The sequence below is a fragment of the Palaemon carinicauda genome, chromosome 37 (genome assembly GCF_036898095.1).
Source record: "Palaemon carinicauda isolate YSFRI2023 chromosome 37, ASM3689809v2, whole genome shotgun sequence".
NCBI classification, from domain to species: Eukaryota; Metazoa; Arthropoda; class Malacostraca; order Decapoda; family Palaemonidae; genus Palaemon; species Palaemon carinicauda.
In genome coordinates this window covers 22361406-22384066 of record NC_090761.1, presented here as the reverse complement: position 1 = coordinate 22384066, position 22661 = coordinate 22361406, and the positions used below count along the sequence as shown (strand labels likewise).

The following is a 22661-nucleotide window of genomic DNA, read 5'->3' as shown; positions in this document are numbered from 1 at the left end:
GTAGATCGAACATAAATAAAAGTTGTTATGCCTGCCACAAACTTTTATTACCTGAATCTCATGACATCCACATTGATAGCAGGACTTATGAGAAGCAGGGTACTCTGTCCTAATATACACCGCCATTCCCCTGGCCCTAGGGATGGCATCACGTTTCAACATTATTGGCTTCTTAAAACCAGTTATAAGGAGCTCAGATGAGTGGCCTCATTATTAGAAACCAAAGTTTCTGAGCACAAAAGAATATCATACTGTCTGGACGCAACTGTAAGGTCTTGGATATTTGCATGAAGACCACGAATATTACAATACAGAAGACGACATTGACGAAATCTAGGACGTACTGGTCCCGATTTCGCTCAATGTCTCCAGACAGCATAAGAATTAATAGAAATAAAAAAAGAGACATCATTACTTAAAAACTAGATTAACAAGAATTATAACAAAAACAATACGCTACAGAATTATAAACAAAGTGATTGATGATACCCATAGGACTATAGTAAAAAAGTCGGAAAAACTGGTCAACATGGAGGAGCCGATACACCATGCAAGGCTAAATACCCTCCAGGATAGCCACTTCAACTGAAGGGGAGGACAGTAAGGATGGTTTTGAGAGAAAAGAATCAGAAAAAGGAAAAGACAACCTCTTGATAAACCACCAGGCATCCATGGCCCTTTCTATTAAGCCTGCCCCACACACCATTTCAAAAAACAAGAGGAAGAAAAAAAAATAAGATAGAATAGTGTGCCTGAGTGTACCCTCAAGCAAGAGAACTCCAACCCAAGACAGTGAAGGACCATGGTACAGAGGCTATGGCACTATCCAAGACTAGAGAACAGTGGTTTTAATATTGGAGTGTCCTTCTCCTAGAAGAGCTGCTTACCACAGCTAAAGAGTCTCTTCTACCCTTACCAAGAGGAAAGTACACTGAAAAATTGCAGTACAGTAATTAACCCCTTGGGTAAAGAAGTGTTAAGTATCTCATTGTTGTCAGGTGTATGAGGAAAGACGAGAATATGTAAAGAATAGGCCAAAGAAAGGGGAGAGAAGGAAAGAAATGGAGAGAAAGAAATAAATGTTCCGATAGAATTATTACACATTTAACCTCTTTTTGAAGCCTTTGACAAACATGTTTACTTGAAACAGACTACCAACGCTCATGTCTGTGAAGACACCTATCATTGACGTTATCGTTTGCAATGTTTGAACTTGTAGCCACAGTTTTTAACAAAAAATCTGTTTGGTTACATTACCACAGTGCTACACTTTTACTTTAACCTATTCGGAAATACAGGAACTTTTAAAACTTCTTGAAGATAGATCGATCAAAGGACAAAATCATTCCAGCTTCCTCTGTATCATGCAAAATACATCAAATATGGAAAAGCATTTGAGACAACTTCTGATGTGAAAAACTTCACAGTATTGGTGATTTTTCAAATTTTTCCTGTTCACTAAGAAATCTTCAATTACAATAAACTTAATTCCCCAAATCTCAGATAAGAAAACTTTAATGATCTATCAAAATAATAAAGAAGCTTTTCAATATAGAAAAATATAAACCGCGCAGATTCTGCAATACCTGATTATCAAAAAAGATCCTTTGTATGCACCGAACTACCAGCTTAATGTTTCACAGGTGCTTGCAAAGATTTAACCATTGAATTTTCCGGTGGATCTATGTAACCCCTCATTTCATGCTTCCGCGTTATGGCATAAATAGTTTGATCACTGGAGATTACTAAAGCACCGGAATCTAATAAAAGCTTGGTAAATAAAGCAACATACAATGGCATTTTGCTTTGCTCGTGACCATTATTGTAAGTTCTCTTGTTGAAAGACAAGTTGTAGGCCTTGTCGGTGCTGTCATTCATCGATGATAGAAGATGCCCATACAACTGAGATCCCCAATTTCCTGCCCAATTTAGATGCCACCGTCAAAGATGACTGCTGGCATTTCAATTGCATTCACGATCCTGGAAAGCAGATTCCAAAAATAAAACATTGTATGCATATGCTTATAATTTCAAAAAACTTTACCTTCTATATCAAAGTTAAATTTCAGCGAAAAATTTTCCATTTTTTTTTTTTTTTATCTTTGCCGTGTGTAATAAACCTTTTGTTACGTAAACACTCAAAGTTTAACAATAAAGTTTCCATCGATAATATCTAAAGTCAAGATGGAGAGGATTTTCACTCTGGAATAATTCTACTTAAGTGAAGAATTTTTACCTCCATTTTATTAATAACCTTTGGTATAAGCACCAAACCTCAGGTTAAGGCATCAATTCCCTCTGTACCTGGACACCAATATTAGAGATTAAAAACCTCAACATATGATTAAAAGTAGCATAACAGTCTTAAGAATGAATAACTCTCACAAGTCCTTAACTCTGAAAAATGTAAGCAAGAATTGACCATTCATCCATGTTAGTTGACAACACTTCAAAATATCCGCTCTTTTGTACTCTTTCTGGGCTAACATACATTGTTCAGGTGTATTCAGTACAAGTTTAAATTCTTTGGTTTTCTATGATTTCTAAATCTGGCTGTTTGCTACCTACTTGCATTAAATCGAAAAATTTTTGTTATCTGAACAACGTTTCAAACATTCTCAAAGTACTTCAACGTAATTCTATCGACTGCCTCCTGCTCCTCCATGTTTAATTTTAAAGATTCATTTGCTGTCCAGGTTCCAACCACACTTTTCATGATAAAAAAATTCGCTGTCTTCATCGCTAAAAACTTCAAAATGACTCCAAACCTACCACTGAGGTGTCACAACATATAAATTTCCCAACATCAGAGGCATCACAATATAACTTAAATCTGAGGAGTCACAATATAGTGTGGCGGGATGTTACAAAAACAACCCCCACACCCTTGAATCACACTAAACAGACAAATGTCTCCTCAATACAATCTTTCCCCTTACGTTATCAGCAGCGGGACTCTTGGACGAAAGGACCAAAATCAAAACAAAACATAACCTTAAAACTATATTTCTTCAAACTGCAATACAACATCAACAACAAAATAATTACACTTATAACTAATCTTTAACTTAATAAATATACCAAAAAACCCGTAACCACCATTCAAATAAAAAAACCCCTAACAAACTTAAAACTTAACCGCACACCAACTCAAAATATGTGTTTATATATATTACGACACCAACACTGTCGCCACACACAAGCCGAACTGTCCTTTTCACGGCAACTACCAACTACAGTTTATGGTAACCGAAGAGTTCTTAATTTGCCATAACGGCCTCAACTCCTTGAGTCACAGGTGTCAGTATCATCATCATCATCATACACAATCTTTATAAACAGGCCAGGTCATCGACAATCGTCAATCCAAAACAGCAGTCTAAATATGATCAGTTCCAGGCCAGGTCATCAACAGTTAATTCAACAAAAAAAAACTCTCAAAGGAGGAATCACGGCCTGCCAAAATAAAAAAAGAAAAACACTTACGAACACTCCTAACTAACTGAACTATCGCACTATAATCAAAGATAAATAATAAATTGTTCCTATCATTCACAAACACGACAAGCAAAGATAAACAAAACTGTACCTACTTTAGAAAACCAATGAACATTTCCACGCTGGTAATAATATAGAAGTACATCCAGCGTGTTCACACAACTGCCTTAAGCTGCAGTCAAATAAAAAAAGCATTCGCTCCGAAACATTCACCACTGTCGTAACCTACTAAAAAAATCTAAACAAACAACCTCAAATATACCGACAGTCTTTCCCACTACAAACAATCATTCGCTAACTACCACTTGTTCTTCAGCGCGCACCGCGGACACACAAACACACATACACACACACAAACACACAACACACACACCACACACTCTCTGCGCACGCGCGATTTAGCAAAACTAAAGCAAATGAAATTCTCTCTCTCTCTCTCTCTCTCTCTCTCTCTCTCTCTCTCTCTCTCTCTCTCTCTCTCTCTCCTCTTCTCTCTCTCTCTCGATTTGGCAAAAGAAAATAAACAAAAAATAAACAAAAATTAATCCTCCACAATAGCGGTAAATTTCCCTATGTCTGAAGCGTTTGGCAATATAGTGGTAAATTTCCTATGAGGCGTCCGCAATATAGTGATAAGATTGCCTACATCCGAGGCTTCGCAATGTGATAAATTGCCTACATCTGGATGCGTCACAATATAGTAATAAACTGCCTACATCTTAGGCGTCACAATATAGTGCTAAACTGCCTACATCTGAGGCGTCACAATATAGTGCTAAACTGCCTACATCTGAGGCGTCACAATATAGTGCTAAAACTGCCTACATCTGAGGCGTCACAATATAGTGCTAAACTGCACACATCTGAGGCGTCACATTATAGTGCTAAACTGCCTACATCTGAGGCGTCACAATATAGTGCTAAACTGCCTACATCTGGGGCGTCACAATACAGTGATAAACTGCCTACATCTTAGGCGTCACAATATAGTGATAAACTGCCTACATCTTAGGCGTTACAGTGAAGTAATAGATTAAATAAGTGTGATGTAAATATATAGTTAAAGTAACGACCAATATAAAATAAAACGAATGAATTTCTGCGTCAAAACGTGATCTCAACCAGAGCCTCTGATATTTCCCCATTAAGTTCCCAACTAGCTTTGCTCAATATGTAAAAATACAAAAATACTCTTACCGTTTTCATTTTAACAATACCTCTCATGACAAATTTCGTGGTAATTATGTAACAGACAATTCTGTCCAAAAGATATTCGTGTGAAATAACGTTTTTGTTAATTCAGAAGGTTTGGCATCTAAACAAGGTCTTTAACGACATAGTTTATCCTTATACTGTAGTTACGAAATTTGCCTTCAGTATTCGTCCACTGTAAACCTTTCCAAATACAATTTAGAGTGTGAAAACCAATTATACTTTCTTGTAAATAAATCCAAATCTTGAAGCTTTTAGCCCTTTTACCCCCAAAGGACGTACTGGTACGTTTCACAAAAGCCATCCCTTTTACCCCCATGGACGTACCGGGTACGTCCTTGTCAAAAAAATGCTATAAAAATTTTTTTTCAATATTAAACTTAGCCGGTGATCATATAAGCTGTCAGCTCTGCTTGCCCGACAGAAAAAACCTAGGAACAAATACGCCAGCGATCGCTATACAGGTGGGGGTGTACATCAACAGCGCCATCTGTCGAGCAGGTACTCAAGTACTCCATGTCAACACAGAACCAATTTTCTCTCTGTCGTGCCACTGGCAAGACCTACTAAATACGCTGTTGCTTACTGGATTGATTTTCACATTATTTGGTGAAGTACTCATTTCTAGTTTTTAGCTTTCGCTTTGCAGAGGTTATCTTCAATACTTCCTTGCATTCTTTGATTGAATTTTGGATTATTTGTTGACGACTTGGATAGATTTTGAATTTCCCCTTTGACTAATTCAAGATGGCTGACCCTTCTCAAGTCCCTAAAATACAGGAAGTGTAGTGCTAGGGACTGTTTTAGGCGTCTTCCGAAGGCCTCTATCGATCCTCACACCATTTGTTCCAATTGTCGGGGTAAATCCTGTCAATGGGAAAGATCGGTGTGAGGAATGCGTTGTTGGGCTTTCGGAATCGATTTTGTCGAATTCCTTAAATATTCACGTAGGCTAGAGAGAGATAGAGTCAGGAGGAGTTCATCTCGCTCAGTTGATTTTTCCTCTCCCCATGCCCCACAACCTATTCCTTCCCCTGTAGTGGTTACTCCTGATCCCCCTTCTAGCACCTTCGATGGCAGATATGATGCGTGCCATCCAGACTCTGGGTGAGAGAGTCGAGTCATTAGCGAGTGACCGCAACCAACTCATGGCAGACGTCAGGGAGTTGAAGAGTAAGAGTGCAGTGGGAAGTGAAGTGAGTGGTAGTGCTGTGAAAAGTGTTAGTGTTGCGCTTGAGGGTGCGTCTGTTCGTGCCTGTCGTCCTCCCAGTCCGGGACCTCTTGCAAGCTCCCAAGCCCAGGGGAGAAGCAATGTCGTACGACCAAAGGGTTCGACAGGCTTTAATCAGCGGACAGACGTTCCCTCCGTGGTTTCGGACGTATCTTGCCAAGATCGCCCCACCCACAAGAAGGCGAGAGAGCCCGTTCATTCCTCGTCTGCGGAAGAGGTTTCACGCCAGAAACGATGGACCAAGGTCTCACGGCCTCTCAAACGCAAGGTCCCTTCCGCGCAAGTCCAACGGCCCAGGTGTAGCCACTGGGTCAGTTCGGACTCGCTGCAGTCTTCCGATGACTGCACACCTCCTAAGAGAGGCAAAGTGGTACCGCAACAGGCAGTAACACCGTCTGTTGCCGCACCTGCTGCTGTAGACCCTAAGTGGTCTTTGCTACAGTCTATGCAGACACAGTTAGCATCTTTTATGCAGGAGTATCGTGCGGAGAAGGTTGACGCTGCACCCGTTAGCCTACAACCAACCACGGTTGTGCGTACAGCAGACGCTGACGCTACCTGCTCCCGCACTCCGCCTGTGAGAGTTCCACCACCCATGCGCAGTGTACCCTGCCAGCCGCACGTTGACGTTCACAGACGCACGCTACCCTCCGTTGACGTTCGCGAGTTACCACAACAACAGGAGGGTGGAGTTAAGTTGCTTTGTTTTGACGCTGTGCGTCAACCTCCGCAACCCACTGTGGTTACCGCTACTCGCCCGCAGCAGACTAGTCAGTCAGGAGTAGAAGCTTTGCTTCCCCACACAGCTATGGTTGTTGCCAGCTCACAGACTGACCAACAGTTCCATGACGTTGCGTCCAGTGCAGTCACGCATGCACCCGTGCTGCCGGACTCAGCCGACCAGCTGATTACTACTCCTTTGCCGCTTCCTCTTCAACATTCAGACGATGGACTCTTTGATGATGACGACGCTGCACATCTTGACGACCCGCACACGGACATCGACGAACCCAAGACCACGCCTCCCTCCTTGGACTTTAGGAAAGTGCTTGCACTGTTCAAGGATTTATATCCTGATCAGTTTGTGTCTGCAGCACCACGCTCTCCTCCCTCTGAGTTCGCTTTAGGCATGCAGTCATCCGCACCTGCCTTTACGAAGCTCGTACTCGCCCGCTCATCCAAGAGAGCTTTTAGAGTGCTGGGAGATTGGTTGCAGTCCAAGAAGCAACTAGGGAAGACAGCTTTCATGTTTCCCCCTGTCAAGCTTGCTTCCAGATCTAGCGTCTGGTATGCCACGGGAGAAGTTCTCGGCTTGGGAGTTCCTGCCTCTGCCCAGGGCGACTTCTCAAGTCTTGTAGACTCTCCCCGCTGGCTGGCCATGAGACGCTCCAAGATTTGTTGGACTCCTTCGGATTTAGACCATCTGATGAAAGGAGTATTCAGAGCGTTCGAAGTTTTTAACTTTTTGGACTGGTGTTTGGGAGCGTTGAGCAGGAAGACCTCCCCTTCTGACAAGGAAACTTCCATGCTCATAATGTCCTGCATGGACAAAGCCATACGGGATGGTTCTAGTGAGCTTGCGGCTTCTTTCGTTTCCGGGGTCCTCAAGAAACGGGAACACCTTTGCTCCTTCTTGTCAGCTGGAGTAACCCCATGTCAAAGATCGGAGCTTATGTTTGCTCCTCTCTCGAAGTGCCTCTTCCCTGAGGAGTTGATCAAGGAGATTGCTGCCTCCTTGATTCAAAAAGACACACATGACCTGGTTGCGTCTTCCGCACGCAAAGCCACCCCTTTGCCCTCCGTGTCTAGACCCAGGATGGATACTCCAGCGTCAAGGTTCATTCCGCCCTTTCGTGGCAGAGCCTCCAGCAGAGGAGGTGCTCGTGCCGAAGGTAAACATGGGAGCAAGAAGAAAGGTTCCAAATCCTTTAGAGGCAGAGTCTGACTGCCACCTTCTTCAGACAGCAGTGGGAGCCAGGCTCAAGAACTACTGGCAGGCCTGGGAGAACAGGGGCGCAGACGCACAATCTGTGAAGTTACTCAGAGAGGGGTACAAGATTCCATTCTTGCGCAAGCCCCCTCTAGCAACAACTCCCATCGACCTCTCTCCCAGGTACAGAGAGGAGGACAAGAGACTAGCTTTGCAGCAAGAGGTGTCTCTCTTACTTCAAAAGGGAGCGGTAGTCAAAGTCCGGGACGATCAATCCCCGGGCTTCTACAACCGTCTCTTCTTAGTCGTGAAGAAGACAGGAGGGTGGAGACCGGTGCTAGACGTCAGTGCTCTGAATGTCTTTATCACAAAGCAGACTTTCACCATGGAGACGACAAAGTCGGTTCTAGCATCGGTCAGGAAGGAAGACTGGATGGTCTCTTTAGACCTCAAGGACGCCTACTTTCACGTCCCCATCCACCCAGATTCCCAACCTTTTCTAAGGTTCGTTTACGGGAAGGTTGTATACCAATTTCAAGCCCTGTGCTTTGGCCTAAGCACGGCGCCTCTTGTTTTTACGAAACTGATGAGGAATATTGCCAAATTCCTGCATTTAGCAGACATCAGAGCCTCCCTCTATTTGGACGACTGGCTTCTAAGAGCTTCGTCAAGTCGTCGCTGTCTGGAGAATCTAAAATGGACTCTGGATCTGGCCAAGGAATTGGGTCTCCTGGTCAATTTGGAAAAGTCCCAACTCGTCCCATCCCAAACTATAGTGTACCTAGGAATGGAGATTCAGAGTCAAGCTTTTCGGGCTTTTCCGTCGGCCCCCAGAATCAGTCAAGCCCAAGAATGCATCCAGAACATGCTAAAGAAGGACCGATGTTCAGTCAGACAGTGGATGAGTCTGATAGGGACGCTTTCACCACTGGACCAGTTCATTGCGTTAGGGAGACTGCACCTCCGACCCCTTCAATTTCATCTAGCTGTTCACTGGAGAAAGGACAAGACGCTAGAAGCGGTCTCGATCCCTATTTCCGAGAAGATGAAGTCTTCACTGACTTGGTGGAGGGACAACATTCACCTCAGAGAGGGTCTGCCACTGGCTGTTCAGACCCCCAACCACGTTCTCTTCTCGGACGCATCGGACACGGGCTGGGGTGCGACATTAGACGGTCGGGAATGCTCGGGCACGTGGAACGCGGATCAAAGAACGTTACATATCAACTGCAAGGAGCTACTGGCAGTTCATCTGGCCTTGAGAAGCTTCAAGTCCCTCCTTCTAGGCAAGGTGGTGGAGGTGAACTCCGACAACACCACAGCCTTGGCGTACATCTCCAAGCAAGGAGGGACTCATTCGATGACGTTATGCGAGATCGCAAGGGACCTCCTCACCTGGTCAAGAGATCTAAACCTGTCTCTAGTAACGAGGTTCATTCAAGGCAACATGAATGTCATGGCAGACCGCCTCAGCCGGAAGGGTCAAATCATCCCAACAGAATGGACCCTTCACATGAATGTATGCAAGAGACTATGGGCCTTGTGGGGCCAACCTACCATAGATCTATTTGCAACCTCGATGACCAAGAGGCTCCCAAGTTATTGCTCGCCGATCCCGGACCCAGCAGCAGTTCATATAGATGCCTTTCTTCTGGATTGGTCCCATCTAGACCTTTATGCATTTCCCCCGTTCAAGATTGTCAACAGAGTACTGCAGAAGTTCGCCTCTCACGAAGGGACAAGGTTGACGTTGGTTGCTCCCCTCTGGCCCGCGAGAGAATGGTTCACCGAGGTACTGCAATGGCTAGTGGACGTTCCCAGAACACTTCCTCTAAGAGTGGACCTTCTGCGTCAGCCACACGTAAAGAAGGTACACCCAAGCCTCCACGCTCTTCGTCTGACTGCCTTCAGACTATCGAAAGACTCTCGAGAGCTAGAGGCTTTTCGAAGGAGGCAGCCAGAGCGATTGCTAGAGCAAGGAGGACATCCACTCTTAAAGTCTACCAGTCGAAGTGGGAAGTCTTCCGAAGCTGGTGCAAGTCGGTATCAGTATCCTCAACCAGTACCTCTGTAACTCAGATAGCTGACTTCCTTTTATACCTAAGGAAGGAAAGATCTCTTTCAGCTCCCACGATCAAGGGTTACAGAAGCATGTTGGCAGCAGTCTTCCGTCACAGAGGCTTAGATCTTTCCAACAACAAAGATCTACAGGACCTCCTTAAGTCTTTTGAGACCTCGAAGGAGCGTCGTTTGGCCACACCAGGTTGGAATTTAGACGTGGTACTAAGATTCCTTATGTCAGAAAGGTTCGAGCCACTACAATCAGCCTCTTTTAAAGATCTCACTTTGAAGACTCTTTTCCTCGTCTGCTTAGCTACAGCTAAAAGAGTCAGTGAGATACACGCCTTCAGCAGGAACATCGGATTTTCATCTGAAACGGCTACATGTTCTTTGCAGCTTGGTTTTCTAGCCAAAAACGAACTACCTTCTCGTCCTTGGCCGAAATCGTTCGATATTCCAAGCCTTTCTAATTTGGTTGGAAATGAACTAGAAAGAGTCTTGTGCCCTGTTAGAGCTCTCAAGTTCTATTTAAAACGAACTAAACCTTTACGAGGACAGTCAGAAGCTTTATGGTGTGCTATTAAGAAACCTTCTTTACCCATGTTGAAGAATGCAGTTTCCTATTATATTAGACTGTTGATACGAGAAGCTCATTCCCATCTGAATGAGGAAGACCATGCTTTGCTGAAGGTAAGGACACATGAAGTTAGAGCTGTCGCAACTTCAGTGGCCTTCAAACAAAACAGATCTCTGCAGAGTATAATGGACGCAACCTATTGGAGAAGCAAGTCAGTGTTCGCGTCTCTTTATCTTAAAGATGTCCAGTCTCTTTACGAGAACTGCTACACCCTGGGACCATTCGTAGCAGCGAGTGCAGTAGTGGGTGAGGGCTCAACCACTACATTCCCCTAATTCCATAACCTTTTTAATCTTTCTCTTGAAATGTTTTTTATTGTTGTTTTTGGGTTTTCCGGAAGGCTAAGAAGCCTTTCGCATCCTGGTTGATTTGGCGGGTGGTCAAATTCTTTTCTTGAGAAGCGCCTAGATTAGAGGTTTTGATGAGGTCCTTTAGTATGGGTTGCAACCCTTCATACTTCAGCTCCTAGGAGTCGCTCAGCATCCTTTGAGGATCGCGAGGCTCAGTAAGGAAGACGTACTTAAAAAGGCAGAGTAATGGTTCAAGTCGACTTCCTTACCAGGTACTTATTTATTTTATGTTTGTTATTTTGAATAACTGCTAAAATGAAATACAAAATACTTAGCTCTTAATAATGTCAACATGTAATGCTGGTCTCTACCCACCCCCCTGGGTGTGAATCAGCTTATATGATCACCGGCTAAGTTTAATATTGAAAAATGTTATTTTTATTAATAAGATAAATTTTTGAATATACTTACCCGGTGATCATATATTAAAGGACCCTCCCTTCCTCCCCAATAGAGACCCAGTGGGCCGAGGAGAAAATTGGTTCTGTGTTGACATGGAGTACTTGAGTACCTGCTCGACAGATGGCGCTGTTGATGTACACCCCCACCTGTATAGCGATCGCTGGCGTATTTTGTCCTTAGGTTTTTCTGTCGGGCAGCAGAGCTGACAGCTTATATGATCACCGGGTAAGTATATTCAAAAATTTATTTTATTAATAAAAATAAAATTTTTCTTCATATTTTTGATAATTTTTTGAGAAAATTCAGGCATTTTCCAAGAGAATGAGACCAACATGACCTCTCTATGACAAAAATTAAGGCGGTTAGAGCAATTAAAAAAAAAATATACTGCAAAATGTGCTGGGAAAGAAATAACCCCTTGGGGGTTAAGGGTTGGAAATTTCCAAATAGCCTGGGGGTAAAAGGGTTAAAGTAAATAGCTAGCATCCAATGCCCCTTCAAAACAACCATCCGCAGCTATGCCATCATCTAAAAATACTAAAATCTTCACCTCCTAACATCTTCAATATCTAACAGACTTAAGAACTTTAGTAAAGATGTACAGTACCGCCGCTTTCAAAAATATCTAAAGATAATCCATTATAAAAACTATTTAGATTTTTTTCTTCAATGAGAAAGATATTGGCAACGTTTTAATAGATTTCCATGCGATAAGCAGACTGTAGACTGAAAGTAAATAATAAATCCTTAAAAAGTTTGTAATAAAAAACCAGCCTTTTCTTACCATTTCCATTCTTGGCCACCGTCAAAGGAATTATTTCTTAGTTTCTCTGATACCACTGTCACCCATTCTCTTTTAATAAATTCTGATTCGTCCCTTGCTGACCTATTGTTACCCAATCCAACAACCACAGTAACGGTTTCGGAATGGAATTTTGTGATCGCCCTTTTAGACGTCAATGACTATCTCACTGGACCCAATCTAATTCTGTTCAATGTATTGTGAATAACAACAACCAACATGCAATTAAAAACAATAAAATGAAATAAACAGAAAGTTCCAATTTCCTTGTACCAACTGCAAAGTATACAAAATAAAAACAGCTATATTTTCACTTATCTTTTCGACGTCTTTCTTGGGACATTCCCGGCTCCAATGTCCCTTCTCGGCCTTCATTGAGCTCTAGACCTCTTCTATCAAAGTTGATATAAATCCACAGACTTTCCCTCGATCTTTAACTAGCTTGATACTTTCGGCGATGCCGCTCTTTGTATACTAACTCGGTTCTACAGCAGTTTTAGATGTTCCTTGTCCTCCAAATTGATAAAAAATCGCATCTAACGCTAAAATTTTCGTATCAGTTTCCTCAAAATAACGAGATGCTCATTCAAATGGTTTTCCATCATACTTTAATGAGGTGTGGATACTTGTTGAATACTCTGCTGGAAATCGGATAATAGATTGTCCATCAATTCTTGAAACGGTTTCAGTATTCTGATTACTAGAGTGAAAACACTATTCACATCTGAAGCTATATTTGACCCTGCCTGGCGTCCTGGCTAATAGATTCGACTTGCTCGGGCTAGCGTGCGCTAGAAAGTGACCAATTACTAAATACCTCTTCAAACATCGAATATGTTTCACCCAACACTAAATTCTCAGCCTACATAACAACTGAACTTAAGTAACAAGACACTAAGATCTGCTTACATGTTGTTAGGACAATTATTTTTCGCTATACTTCGTAACGCGAAAAAATTCTATTATTTTACGCTCTGACTTGATGAATTATTGAAATTTCTACCTCATCTTCAAAGTTAATATAGTTGATTAGATTCTGAAATAACTGTTTACTTAATTCTTAGCTGTAGGTGATGTGTTGATAAATATTTTGCCATTCAGTCAGTGTTATTGCATGCTCTGCTAATTTATTTCAGTCACTTTGATAATGAATGTTCAGTCATGTACACAGCCATTCCAATTCCAGCTCTCAGCAAGCATGAGAGTTGCTGATGATGAATTTTTATCATTATTATTTGATCACATGATATAAGTCTTAATTCAATTTGATGTGAATTTGATACCCTTGTCGAAGCTAGAGTTGTTTTTATGTAGCCTTTGTATTTAGTATAACCTAGATCTGCTTGGGACATTTCAAGTGAATGGCAGTATTTCTTTATAGGAACTTGGTTCTCATATATATTAGCTCACATGGTTTTGTTAAATATACATACATACATACGTATATACATACATACATGAATATTGTGCCATAATTTTTAGGAATACCCTTGCTATTTTACCAATTATTCCATGTTAGCATATTACATATACTGTATATTGTTCTGGTAGGCCCTGCTGCTTCCTCCGGTGCCTTGGATGACCGCGGAGGTAGCAGCAGTAGGGTATTCAGTGTTATGAATCTTCATCTGTGGTGGATAACGGGGAAAGGTGGGCTGTGGCACCCTAGCAGTACCAGCCGAACTCGGTTGAGTCCCTTGTCAGGCTGGGAGGAACGTAGAGAGGAGAGGTGCCCTTTTTTGTTCATTTGTTTGATGTCGGCTACCTCCCAAAATTGGGGGAAGTGCCTTGGTATATGTATGTATGTATATTGTATAGTGCATGTATCATATATGAGAGAAACATTCTACATTTAGGTACTCTGAGCAGTTACTTTTAGATGGCTTGTACAGTGATTTGTAACCTCAGTTGGGTTATGTAGCATGTGTTGGATTATTCATTTACTTGAAGCCCATATTGTAAGTTTGTATTTACTATTATGGAAATGATATACATGCTTTTAATTTATTTATAGTTCACACTAATTTTGATAGATTTTTTTTTAATAAGAGCTATATGAGTTGGTGAAGTAACTGGCAAAGTGAATGTTTGATATATGTATATATTCATGAGCTTATAATCTGCAATATTTCTTATTATCATTATTATTATTACTTGCTAAGCTACAACACTAGTTGGAAGAGCAGATGCTATAAGCCCAGGCACCCAACAAGGAAAATAGCCCAGTGAGAAAAAGAATCAAGGAAAAATGAAATGTTTTAAAAACAGTAACAACATTAAAATAAATATTTCCTATTTAAACTATAAAAACTTCCACAAAACAAGGGGAAGAGAAATAAGATAGAACAGTGTGCCTGAGTGTACCATGAAGCAAGAGAACTGTACCCCAAGACTGGAATACCATGGTACAGAGGCTATGGCATTACCTAAGGCTAGAGAACAATAGTTTGATTTTGTAGTGCTCTTCTCCTAGAATAACTGCTTTCCATAGTTAAAGAGTCTCTTTTACCTTTACCAAGAGGAAAGTAGCCACTGAACAATGACAGTGCAGTCGTTTATACTGTATATTACACAGTGCATGTATCATATATGAGAGAAACATTCTACATTTAGCTATTATTGGCAGTTACCTTAAGATGGCTTTTACATTGATTTGTAACCTCAGTTGGGTTACGTAGCGTATATTGAATTATTTATTCTCTTGAAGCCTATATTGTAAGTTTGAATTTAATAATATAGAAATTATATACATGTACATATATGTTTGTGCTTAGAGCAATAATTTTCTTTGATGGCATTTGTAAATGTAATCATGAAAAATCTTCAAGTAACTTGTCATTGCAGACATGTGTTGTCTATTTTTAAATATTAAACTTAGCCGGTGAATATATAATAGCTGACGTCTCGGACGGCTCGACAGAAAAACACAAAAACTCGCGAGCGATCGCTATGAAGGTTGCGGGTGTGCCCACCAGCGCCAACTATCGGCCAGATACCGCATATACATGTAAACAGCTCCAGTTCTTCTCTGTCGGTCTTGTCGACAAGTTGATTCCATTACTCGCTGTTGACCTGGAGTTTTTCGTCATTCTTGGTGAAGTACTTCTTTTTGGTTTTGAGCTTTCGCAGTGCAGGTGTTTTTATCTTCAATTAAAACTCTTGAACTCTTTTTTGGATAGATTTTATTGTTGATGACTTTGGATTGTTTTTGGATTTTCTTTGACTTTTCAAAATGGCTGACCCTTCTCCAATTCCTAAATTTCGTAAATGTAATGCTAGGGATTGTAACAAACGTCTTCCAAAGGCCTCTCTCGACCCACATACCGTGTGTTCTAATTGCCGGGGTAAAACCTGTCAATTAGGAGATCGGTGTGATGAGTGCGTGGTACTTTCGGAATTCGACTGGCTAGAGTTTGATAAGTATTCTCGTAAGCTAGAGAGAGATAGGGTGAGGAGAAGTTCCTCTAGATCATTAGAATTTTCCTCCTCCCATGCCCCTGAACCTAATCCCTCCCCAGTAGTAGTTGTGCCTGAACCCTCTACTAGCACTCATGAACCATCAATGCGGGATATGTTGCGTGCCATTCAAGCGTTGGGCGAGAGAGTTGAATCTTTGGCTACGGACCGTAATCAACACATGGCGGATGTAAAAGTGTTAAAGTGTCAGAGTGCCACATTAGAAAATCGTGGGGATAAAGTGATTAGTGCGCAAAGTGTTATCAGTGTTGCGACCGAGGGTTCGTCTGTTGGTGCTTGTCGTTCGCCTAGTCCGAGACCTCTTGCAAGCTCCCATGCACCAGGGAGAAGTAATGTCGTAGGACTTATGGGGACGAGAGGCTTTAACCAACGAACAGACGATCCCTCTATGGTTTCGGGCGTGTCTCGTCAAGACCGCCCCTACCATAAGACGAGCGAGGCGGTTTTCTCCTCGTCATCCGAAGGCTTCTCGCGTAAGAAACCGTGGAGCAAGGTTTCGAGACCCTTAAAGCGGAAGTCAGTCCCTTCAGGACAGGTGCAGCGTCCTGGTTGTAGCCATTGGGACAGCTCTGACCCTGTGCAGTCAGCGGAAGACTGCTCACCGCCTAAACAGAAGCGTAACACGGGCTCCGAGAGTCTTAGTTTAGGCAATGTTTTGCAGTCACAGACGTTACCATCGTCTCGACCCGCACCCACTCCCGTTGATCCTAAATGGGTTGTCCTGCAGGATATGCAGAATAAGCTTGCCTCTCTTATGGAGGAGTATACTGCTGAGCAGGTTCACGATGATGCTCGCCGTTACGCTGATCGAGATCCTGGCCGTCAGCCGCCCAAACGAGCCTTTGCTCGTCCTGTTGACGTTGACGTTACAAAGTCACGTCAGTCACGTGACTTAGAGCCTCACTCGATGCAGTCCCGTGTTGACTTTCAGCCGCTTGTGGACGTTCAGCCGCTGCCGCATGCTCGTGTTGACGTTCAGGACGTTCGCCAACCAGCTAAGTTGACTTGTTTTGACGTTGAGCGTCAAGCACCGCAGTCAAGAGTTGTTTTAACTGCTCAATCTAGGCAGTCAAGGCAGTCTCGAGTTGACGTCGAGCGTCCTCCCGCTCCTGTTGTTGTTGCTAGTCAGTCCGTTAAGCAGTTACATGACGTAGCGTCCTGGACTGCTACTGATGCTCCTTTGCGTATGGACTCTGCTTGTCAAGCATTGCCACCAAGGCAGGTCTCTCCCTTGCTTGAGACTCATCAGTTGTCGGACGAGGTTCCTTCAGATGAGGACGTTGCTGATCCTCCTCCTAATGATAATCCTTTGGACGTTTTATCTGAGGTAGAAGAACCTAAGGCTGTACAACCTTCGATGGATTTTAAGAAAATCATGATGATTTTCAAGGATCTTTTCCCAGATCATTTTGTTACTGTTGCTCCTCGTTCGCCTCCGTCTGAGTTTGCGCTAAGCTTAGCTGCTACCAAGCCTGCCTTTACTAAGCTAGTGCTTTCTCGCTCTTCTAAGAGGGCTTTACGTCTTCTAGGTGACTGGTTGGTTACCAGGAGGAGTTTGGGGAAGACGGCCTTTGCCTTCCCACCTTTTAAGCTAGCTTCTAGATCGAGCGTCTGGTATGACACGGGAGAAGTTCTCGGCTTGGGAGTCCCTGCCTCTGCCCAGGGTGACTTCTCAAGCCTCGTAGACTCTCCCCGTCGCCTGGCCATGAGACGCTCGAAAATTTGTTGGTCCTCCTCGGACCTTGACCATCTCCTTAAAGGCGTATACAGGGCCTTTGAAGTTTTTAACTTTCTAGATTGGTCTTTAGGAGCATTAAGTAGGAAGATCTCGTCTGCTGACCAAGATGTATCCTTACTTATTATGTCCTGTATGGACAAAGCCATCCGTGATGGCTCCAATGAGCTCGCCTCCACCCTTACGTCGGGAGTCTTGAAGAAGAGAGAAACCCTTTGCTCTTTCCTTTCAGCAGGAGTTACTCCCTGTCAAAGATCGGAACTGCTCTTTGCTCCCTTATCGGCTGCCTTGTTTCCACAACAGCTGATTAAGGACATTGCTGCTTCGCTTGTGCAGAAGGACACACATGACCTGATGGCTGCTTCTGCTCGCAAGGGAGCTCCTTCTTCATCCTTTGTTGTGAGACCCAGAATCGAGACTCCTGCGTCTAGGTTTATCCCGCCCTTTCGTGGCAGAGCTCCCAGCAGGGGAGGCTCTCGTGCCGAGGGAAAGAGAGGTAAGAGGAGAGAAGCCAAGTCCTCCCGTGGCAGAGTCTGACTGCCCACGTCCTCAGACAGCGGTAGGGGCCAGACTAAACAACTTCTGGCAGGCCTGGGAGAAGAGGGGTGCAGACCAAGAGTCTGTTCTGTTGCTCAAGGAGGGGTACAAAATACCTTTTGTACGCAGACCTCCTCTAGTAACAGTTCCCATAGACCTCTCTCCCAGGTATCGAGAGGAGTCAAAGAGACAAGCTCTACATCACGAAGTGTCTCTGTTGCTAGAGAAGGGAGCGGTGGTGAAAGTCTCGGACCTTCAATCACCGGGGTTTTACAACCGTCTCTTCCTAGTCCCAAAGCATACAGGAGGTTGGAGGCCAGTGCTAGACGTCAGTGCGCTCAACGTTTTTGTTACGAAAACAAAATTTACGATGGAGACCACGAAGTCCGTCTTAGCAGCGGTCAGGGAGGGAGACTGGATGGTCTCTCTGGACCTGCGAGATGCGTACTTCCACATTCCAATACACCCGGATTCCCAACCGTTTCTGAGGTTTGTTTACAGGAATGTGGTGTACCAGTTTCGAGCACTGTGCTTTGGCCTCAGTCCTGCTCCTCTCGTGTTTACGAGGCTCATGAGGAATGTGGCAAAATTCCTTCATCTATCGGGAATTCGAGCCTCCCTGTACTTGGACGACTGGCTTCTCAGAGCATCGTCCAGTCATCGCTGTCTGCAGGATCTACATTGGACGTTGGGTCTGGCAAAGGAGTTGGGACTTTTGGTCAACTTAGAAAAGTCCCAACTGATTCCATCCCAGACGATTCTATATTTGGGGATGGAGATTCGCAGTCTAGTTTTTCGGGCTTTTCCGTCTGCCACCCGAATAGAACAAGCCCTGCTCAAAGTCCGACTCATGCTGAAAAGAGAACGTTGTTCAGTAAGGAGTTGGATGAGTCTCGTAGGGACTCTGTCATCCCTGGAGCAGTTTGTCTCGCTAGGGAGACTTCACCTTCGCCCTCTCCAGTTCCATTTAGACTCTCACTGGAACAAGAGCAAGACTTTAGAGGCTGTATCAATCCCGGTCTCCGAACCAGTAAAAGCATGCCTGAACTGGTGGGACAGCAACATCAGTCTGAGAGAGGGTCTGTCCCTAGCAGTCAAGAACCCAAACCACGTGTTGTTCTCAGACGCGTCGGATTTGGGTTGGGGTGCGACTCTGGACGGTCGGGAATGCTCGGGTCTTTGGACCTCAGTTCAGAAGAGCATGCACATCAACGGCAAGGAGCTATTAGCAGTCCACTTGGCCTTGATGAATTTCGAGAGCATTCTTCGAAACAAAGTGGTAGAGGTCAATTCAGACAACACCACAGCTTTGGCGTACATCTCCAAACAAGGAGGCACTCACTCCCACACGCTGTATGTGATCGCAAGGGACCTCCTCATATGGTAAAAAAATCGAGGCATCTCCCTGTTGACAAGATTCATCCAGGGGGACTTGAACGTCTTGGCAGACTGTCTCAGTCGGAGAGGTCAGGTGATCCCCACGGAATGGACCCTCCACAAGGACGTGTGCAAGAGTCTTTGGGCGACTTGGGGTCAACCCACCATAGACCTCTTTGCCACCTCGTTGACCAAAAGGCTCCCAATCTATTGCTCACCAGTCCCAGATCCAGAGGCGATCCACATAGACACGTTTCTACTGGACTGGTCTCACCTGGACTTGTATGCATTCCCACCATTCAAGATAGTCAACAAGGTACTGCAGAAGTTCGCCTCTCACGAAGGGACAAGGTTGACGTTGGTTGCTCCCCTCTGGCCCGCGAGAGAGTGGTTCACAGAGGTATTTCAATGGCTGGTAGACATTCCAAGGAGTCTTCCTCTAAGGGTAGATCTCTTACGACAGCCCCACGTAAAGGATCTTCATCAAAGCCTCCCCGCGCTTCGTTTGACGGCCTTCAGACTATCGAAAGACTCTCAAGAGCTCGAGGCTTTTCGAAGGAGGCAGCCAGAGCGATTGCGAGAGCTAGGAGAGCTTCTACCATCAAAGTATACCAGTCGAAGTGGGAAGTCTTTCGAGACTGGTGCAAGTCAGCATCTGTGTCCTCTTCCAGTACCTCTGTAGCCCAAATCGCAGATTTTCTCTTACATCTGAGAAATGTTCGCTCCCTCTCAGCACCCACTATTAAGGGCTACAGAAGCATGTTGGCTTCGGTCTTTCGACATAGAGGCTTAGATCTTTCCAATAATAAAGATCTCCAAGATCTCCTTAAGTCTTTCGAGACCTCTAAGGAACGTCGTATGGCAACTCCTGGATGGAACTTAGACGTGGTCCTAAGGTTCCTGATGTCAGACAGGTTTGAGCCATTACATTCAGCCTCCCTGAAGGATCTCACCCTCAAGACACTTTTCTTAGTGTGCTTGGCTTTGGCTAAAAGGGTCAGTGAGATTCATGCCTTCAGTAAGAACATCGGCTTTTCCACAGATAAAGCCACATGTTCACTTCAGCTTGGTTTCCTGGCCAAAAATGAACTGCCTTCTCGTCCTTGGCCTAAGTCATTTAATATACCTGGCCTGTCAGAGATCGTAGGCAACGAACTTGAAAGAGTACTGTGTCCAGTTAGAGCTCTTAAGTTCTACTTAGCTCGTACTAAGTCCTTACGAGGTGGATCTGAGGCCTTATGGTGCTCAGTTAAGAAGGCATCATTACCTATGTCAAAGAATGCTTTGTCATATTTTATCAGGTTTTTAATCCGAGAGGCTCATTCTCACTTAAGTGAAAAAGACCGTTGCTTGTTTAAGGTTAAGACACACGAAGTAAGAGCTATAGCAACTTCCGTGGCCTTTAAGCAAAATAGATCTCTGCGAAGTATTATGGACGCGACCTTTTGGAGGAGCAAGTCGGTATTCGCGTCATTTTACTTAAAAGATGTCCAGACTCTTTATGAGGACTGCTACACACTGGGTCCATTCGTTGCAGCGAGTGCAGTAGTGGGTGAGGGTTCTACCACTACATTCCCTTAATTCCAATATCCTTTTAATCTGTCTCTTGAAATGTTTTTAATCTTGTTTTTGGGTTGTACGGAAGGCTAAGAAGCCTTTCGCATCCTGGTTGATTTGGCGGGTGGTCAAATGTCATTTCTTGAGAGCGCCCAGATTAGGGGTTTGATGAGGTCCTGTTGTATGGGTTGCCGCCCTTGATACTTCAGCTCCTGGGAGTCTTTCAGCATCCTAAGAGGATGGCTGGGCTTCGTGAGGAAAGCAGACTAACAAGGCAGAGTAATCGTCAAAGTCAGCTTCCTAACCAGGTACCTATATTTATTTGGGTTTTGTTATAATATAACTGTCAAAAACTCAAGCATATACGCCGTAAACTGTATTAATACTGGTCTCTACCCACCACCATGGGTGTGAATCAGCTATTATATATTCACCGGCTAAGTTTAATATTTAGAAATTATATTTTGATTATAAAATAAATTTTTGAATATACTTACCCGGTGAATATATAAATTAAAGGCCCCCCCTTCCTCCCCGATAGAGACCCAGCGGGATGAGAAGAACTGGAGCTGTTTACATGTATATGCGGTATCTGGCCGATAGTTGGCGCTGGTGGGCACACCCGCAACCTTCATAGCGATCGCTCGCGAGTTTTTGTGTTTTTCTGTCGAGCCGTCCGAGACGTCAGCTATTATATATTCACCGGGTAAGTATATTCAAAAATTTATTTTATAATCAAAATATCATTTTTTTTTCTTTTATATACCTACAATTGGTATCTCATCAAATCCTAATAAATAAGTGCTTCTGCAGAAAACTTATCAAATTCGGTAACTTACTTACATTTATGAATATTCAGTGTTAAGCTGTATTTTGTATTCCCCCAAAATGTTAAGAGGTTATTGAAATTAGATTTTACTGTAGTATGTAGCTGGTCAAGTTTATTATGCCATGCTAAGTTTTATTGTTCAGTACCAATATATAGGTGTGACTTTGAGCCCCTAATTTTTATGCACCAAGGTAAAAAAAGTTTGAATCTAAAAATACAATTACTCTCCAGTACAGTGTACTGTGAACTGGATTCTTTTGACTCAAACTGATACTTGGCAAAATGTGAAAAGTGTAGTTATATCATTAATTTACAGTTAAATTGTTTATTTAATTGATTCCTAGGTATCCATACTCAGTTCATTTAAACATGTTTAGTATTTCTAATCTTTTTTATCCACAATTTATATTTTTCCAGGTATGGTCAACTCGGTCTTGGTCATACTGAGTCTTATGATGAGCCTGCTGAAGTTCCCATAAAAAATGTGACGAAGATCTTTGCTGGAGGATGGAATTCTATTTTTGTAACTAGATGAGTAAGGGCCATGTTAGTTTTAAAGATTTTTTATATTATAAAGCAATTCTTTTTTTTAGTGTTTGAAATTTCACACCCTTTCTGTAGTGTATAAGTTTAAAACTTCTTTTTTTTTCTTTTGTGATTAGGAATGAGACGCACCTGTTGATATAGATGTGGTGGTCATTATTAGTTTAGTCTTGACTATGACTGTAAGGTTTTATTCATCACTCATAGTGTTTATTTCAACCAAATTTATTAAGTAAGAACTATTTTTCAAGCTTATTTCTTATAATATGATGTGCATCTGATATTGAAATTTTTTTTTTAGGTATTCTCAATTTCTCTGGCATTTTTACTTAGTGAACTACCATTTCTTCAATTGTTTGTAGCTATTTTGTTAGTAAAGTAGACATCTAGCACATTTTAGTATCTTCTTTTTAGATAAGCCAAATGGATATCACTTTGCAATTATTTTACTCTTCATTGTAGGCACATTTTGTAGGCACATAT

General features: G+C 43.0%; 1 protein-coding gene across 1 annotated transcript in view; it reads left to right on the top strand.

Annotated features, from left to right (window-relative positions):
* Positions 1-22223, top strand: part of LOC137629494 (probable E3 ubiquitin-protein ligase HERC3) — a 105086-nt gene extending 82863 nt beyond the window's left edge. The window contains exon 8 of the mRNA XM_068360847.1: positions 22053-22223. Coding sequence (XP_068216948.1) covers positions 22053-22170 — 118 coding nt within the window. The 3' untranslated portion in view covers positions 22171-22223. The remainder of the gene's footprint in view (positions 1-22052) is intronic.
* Positions 22224-22661: the final 438 nt, after the last annotated feature.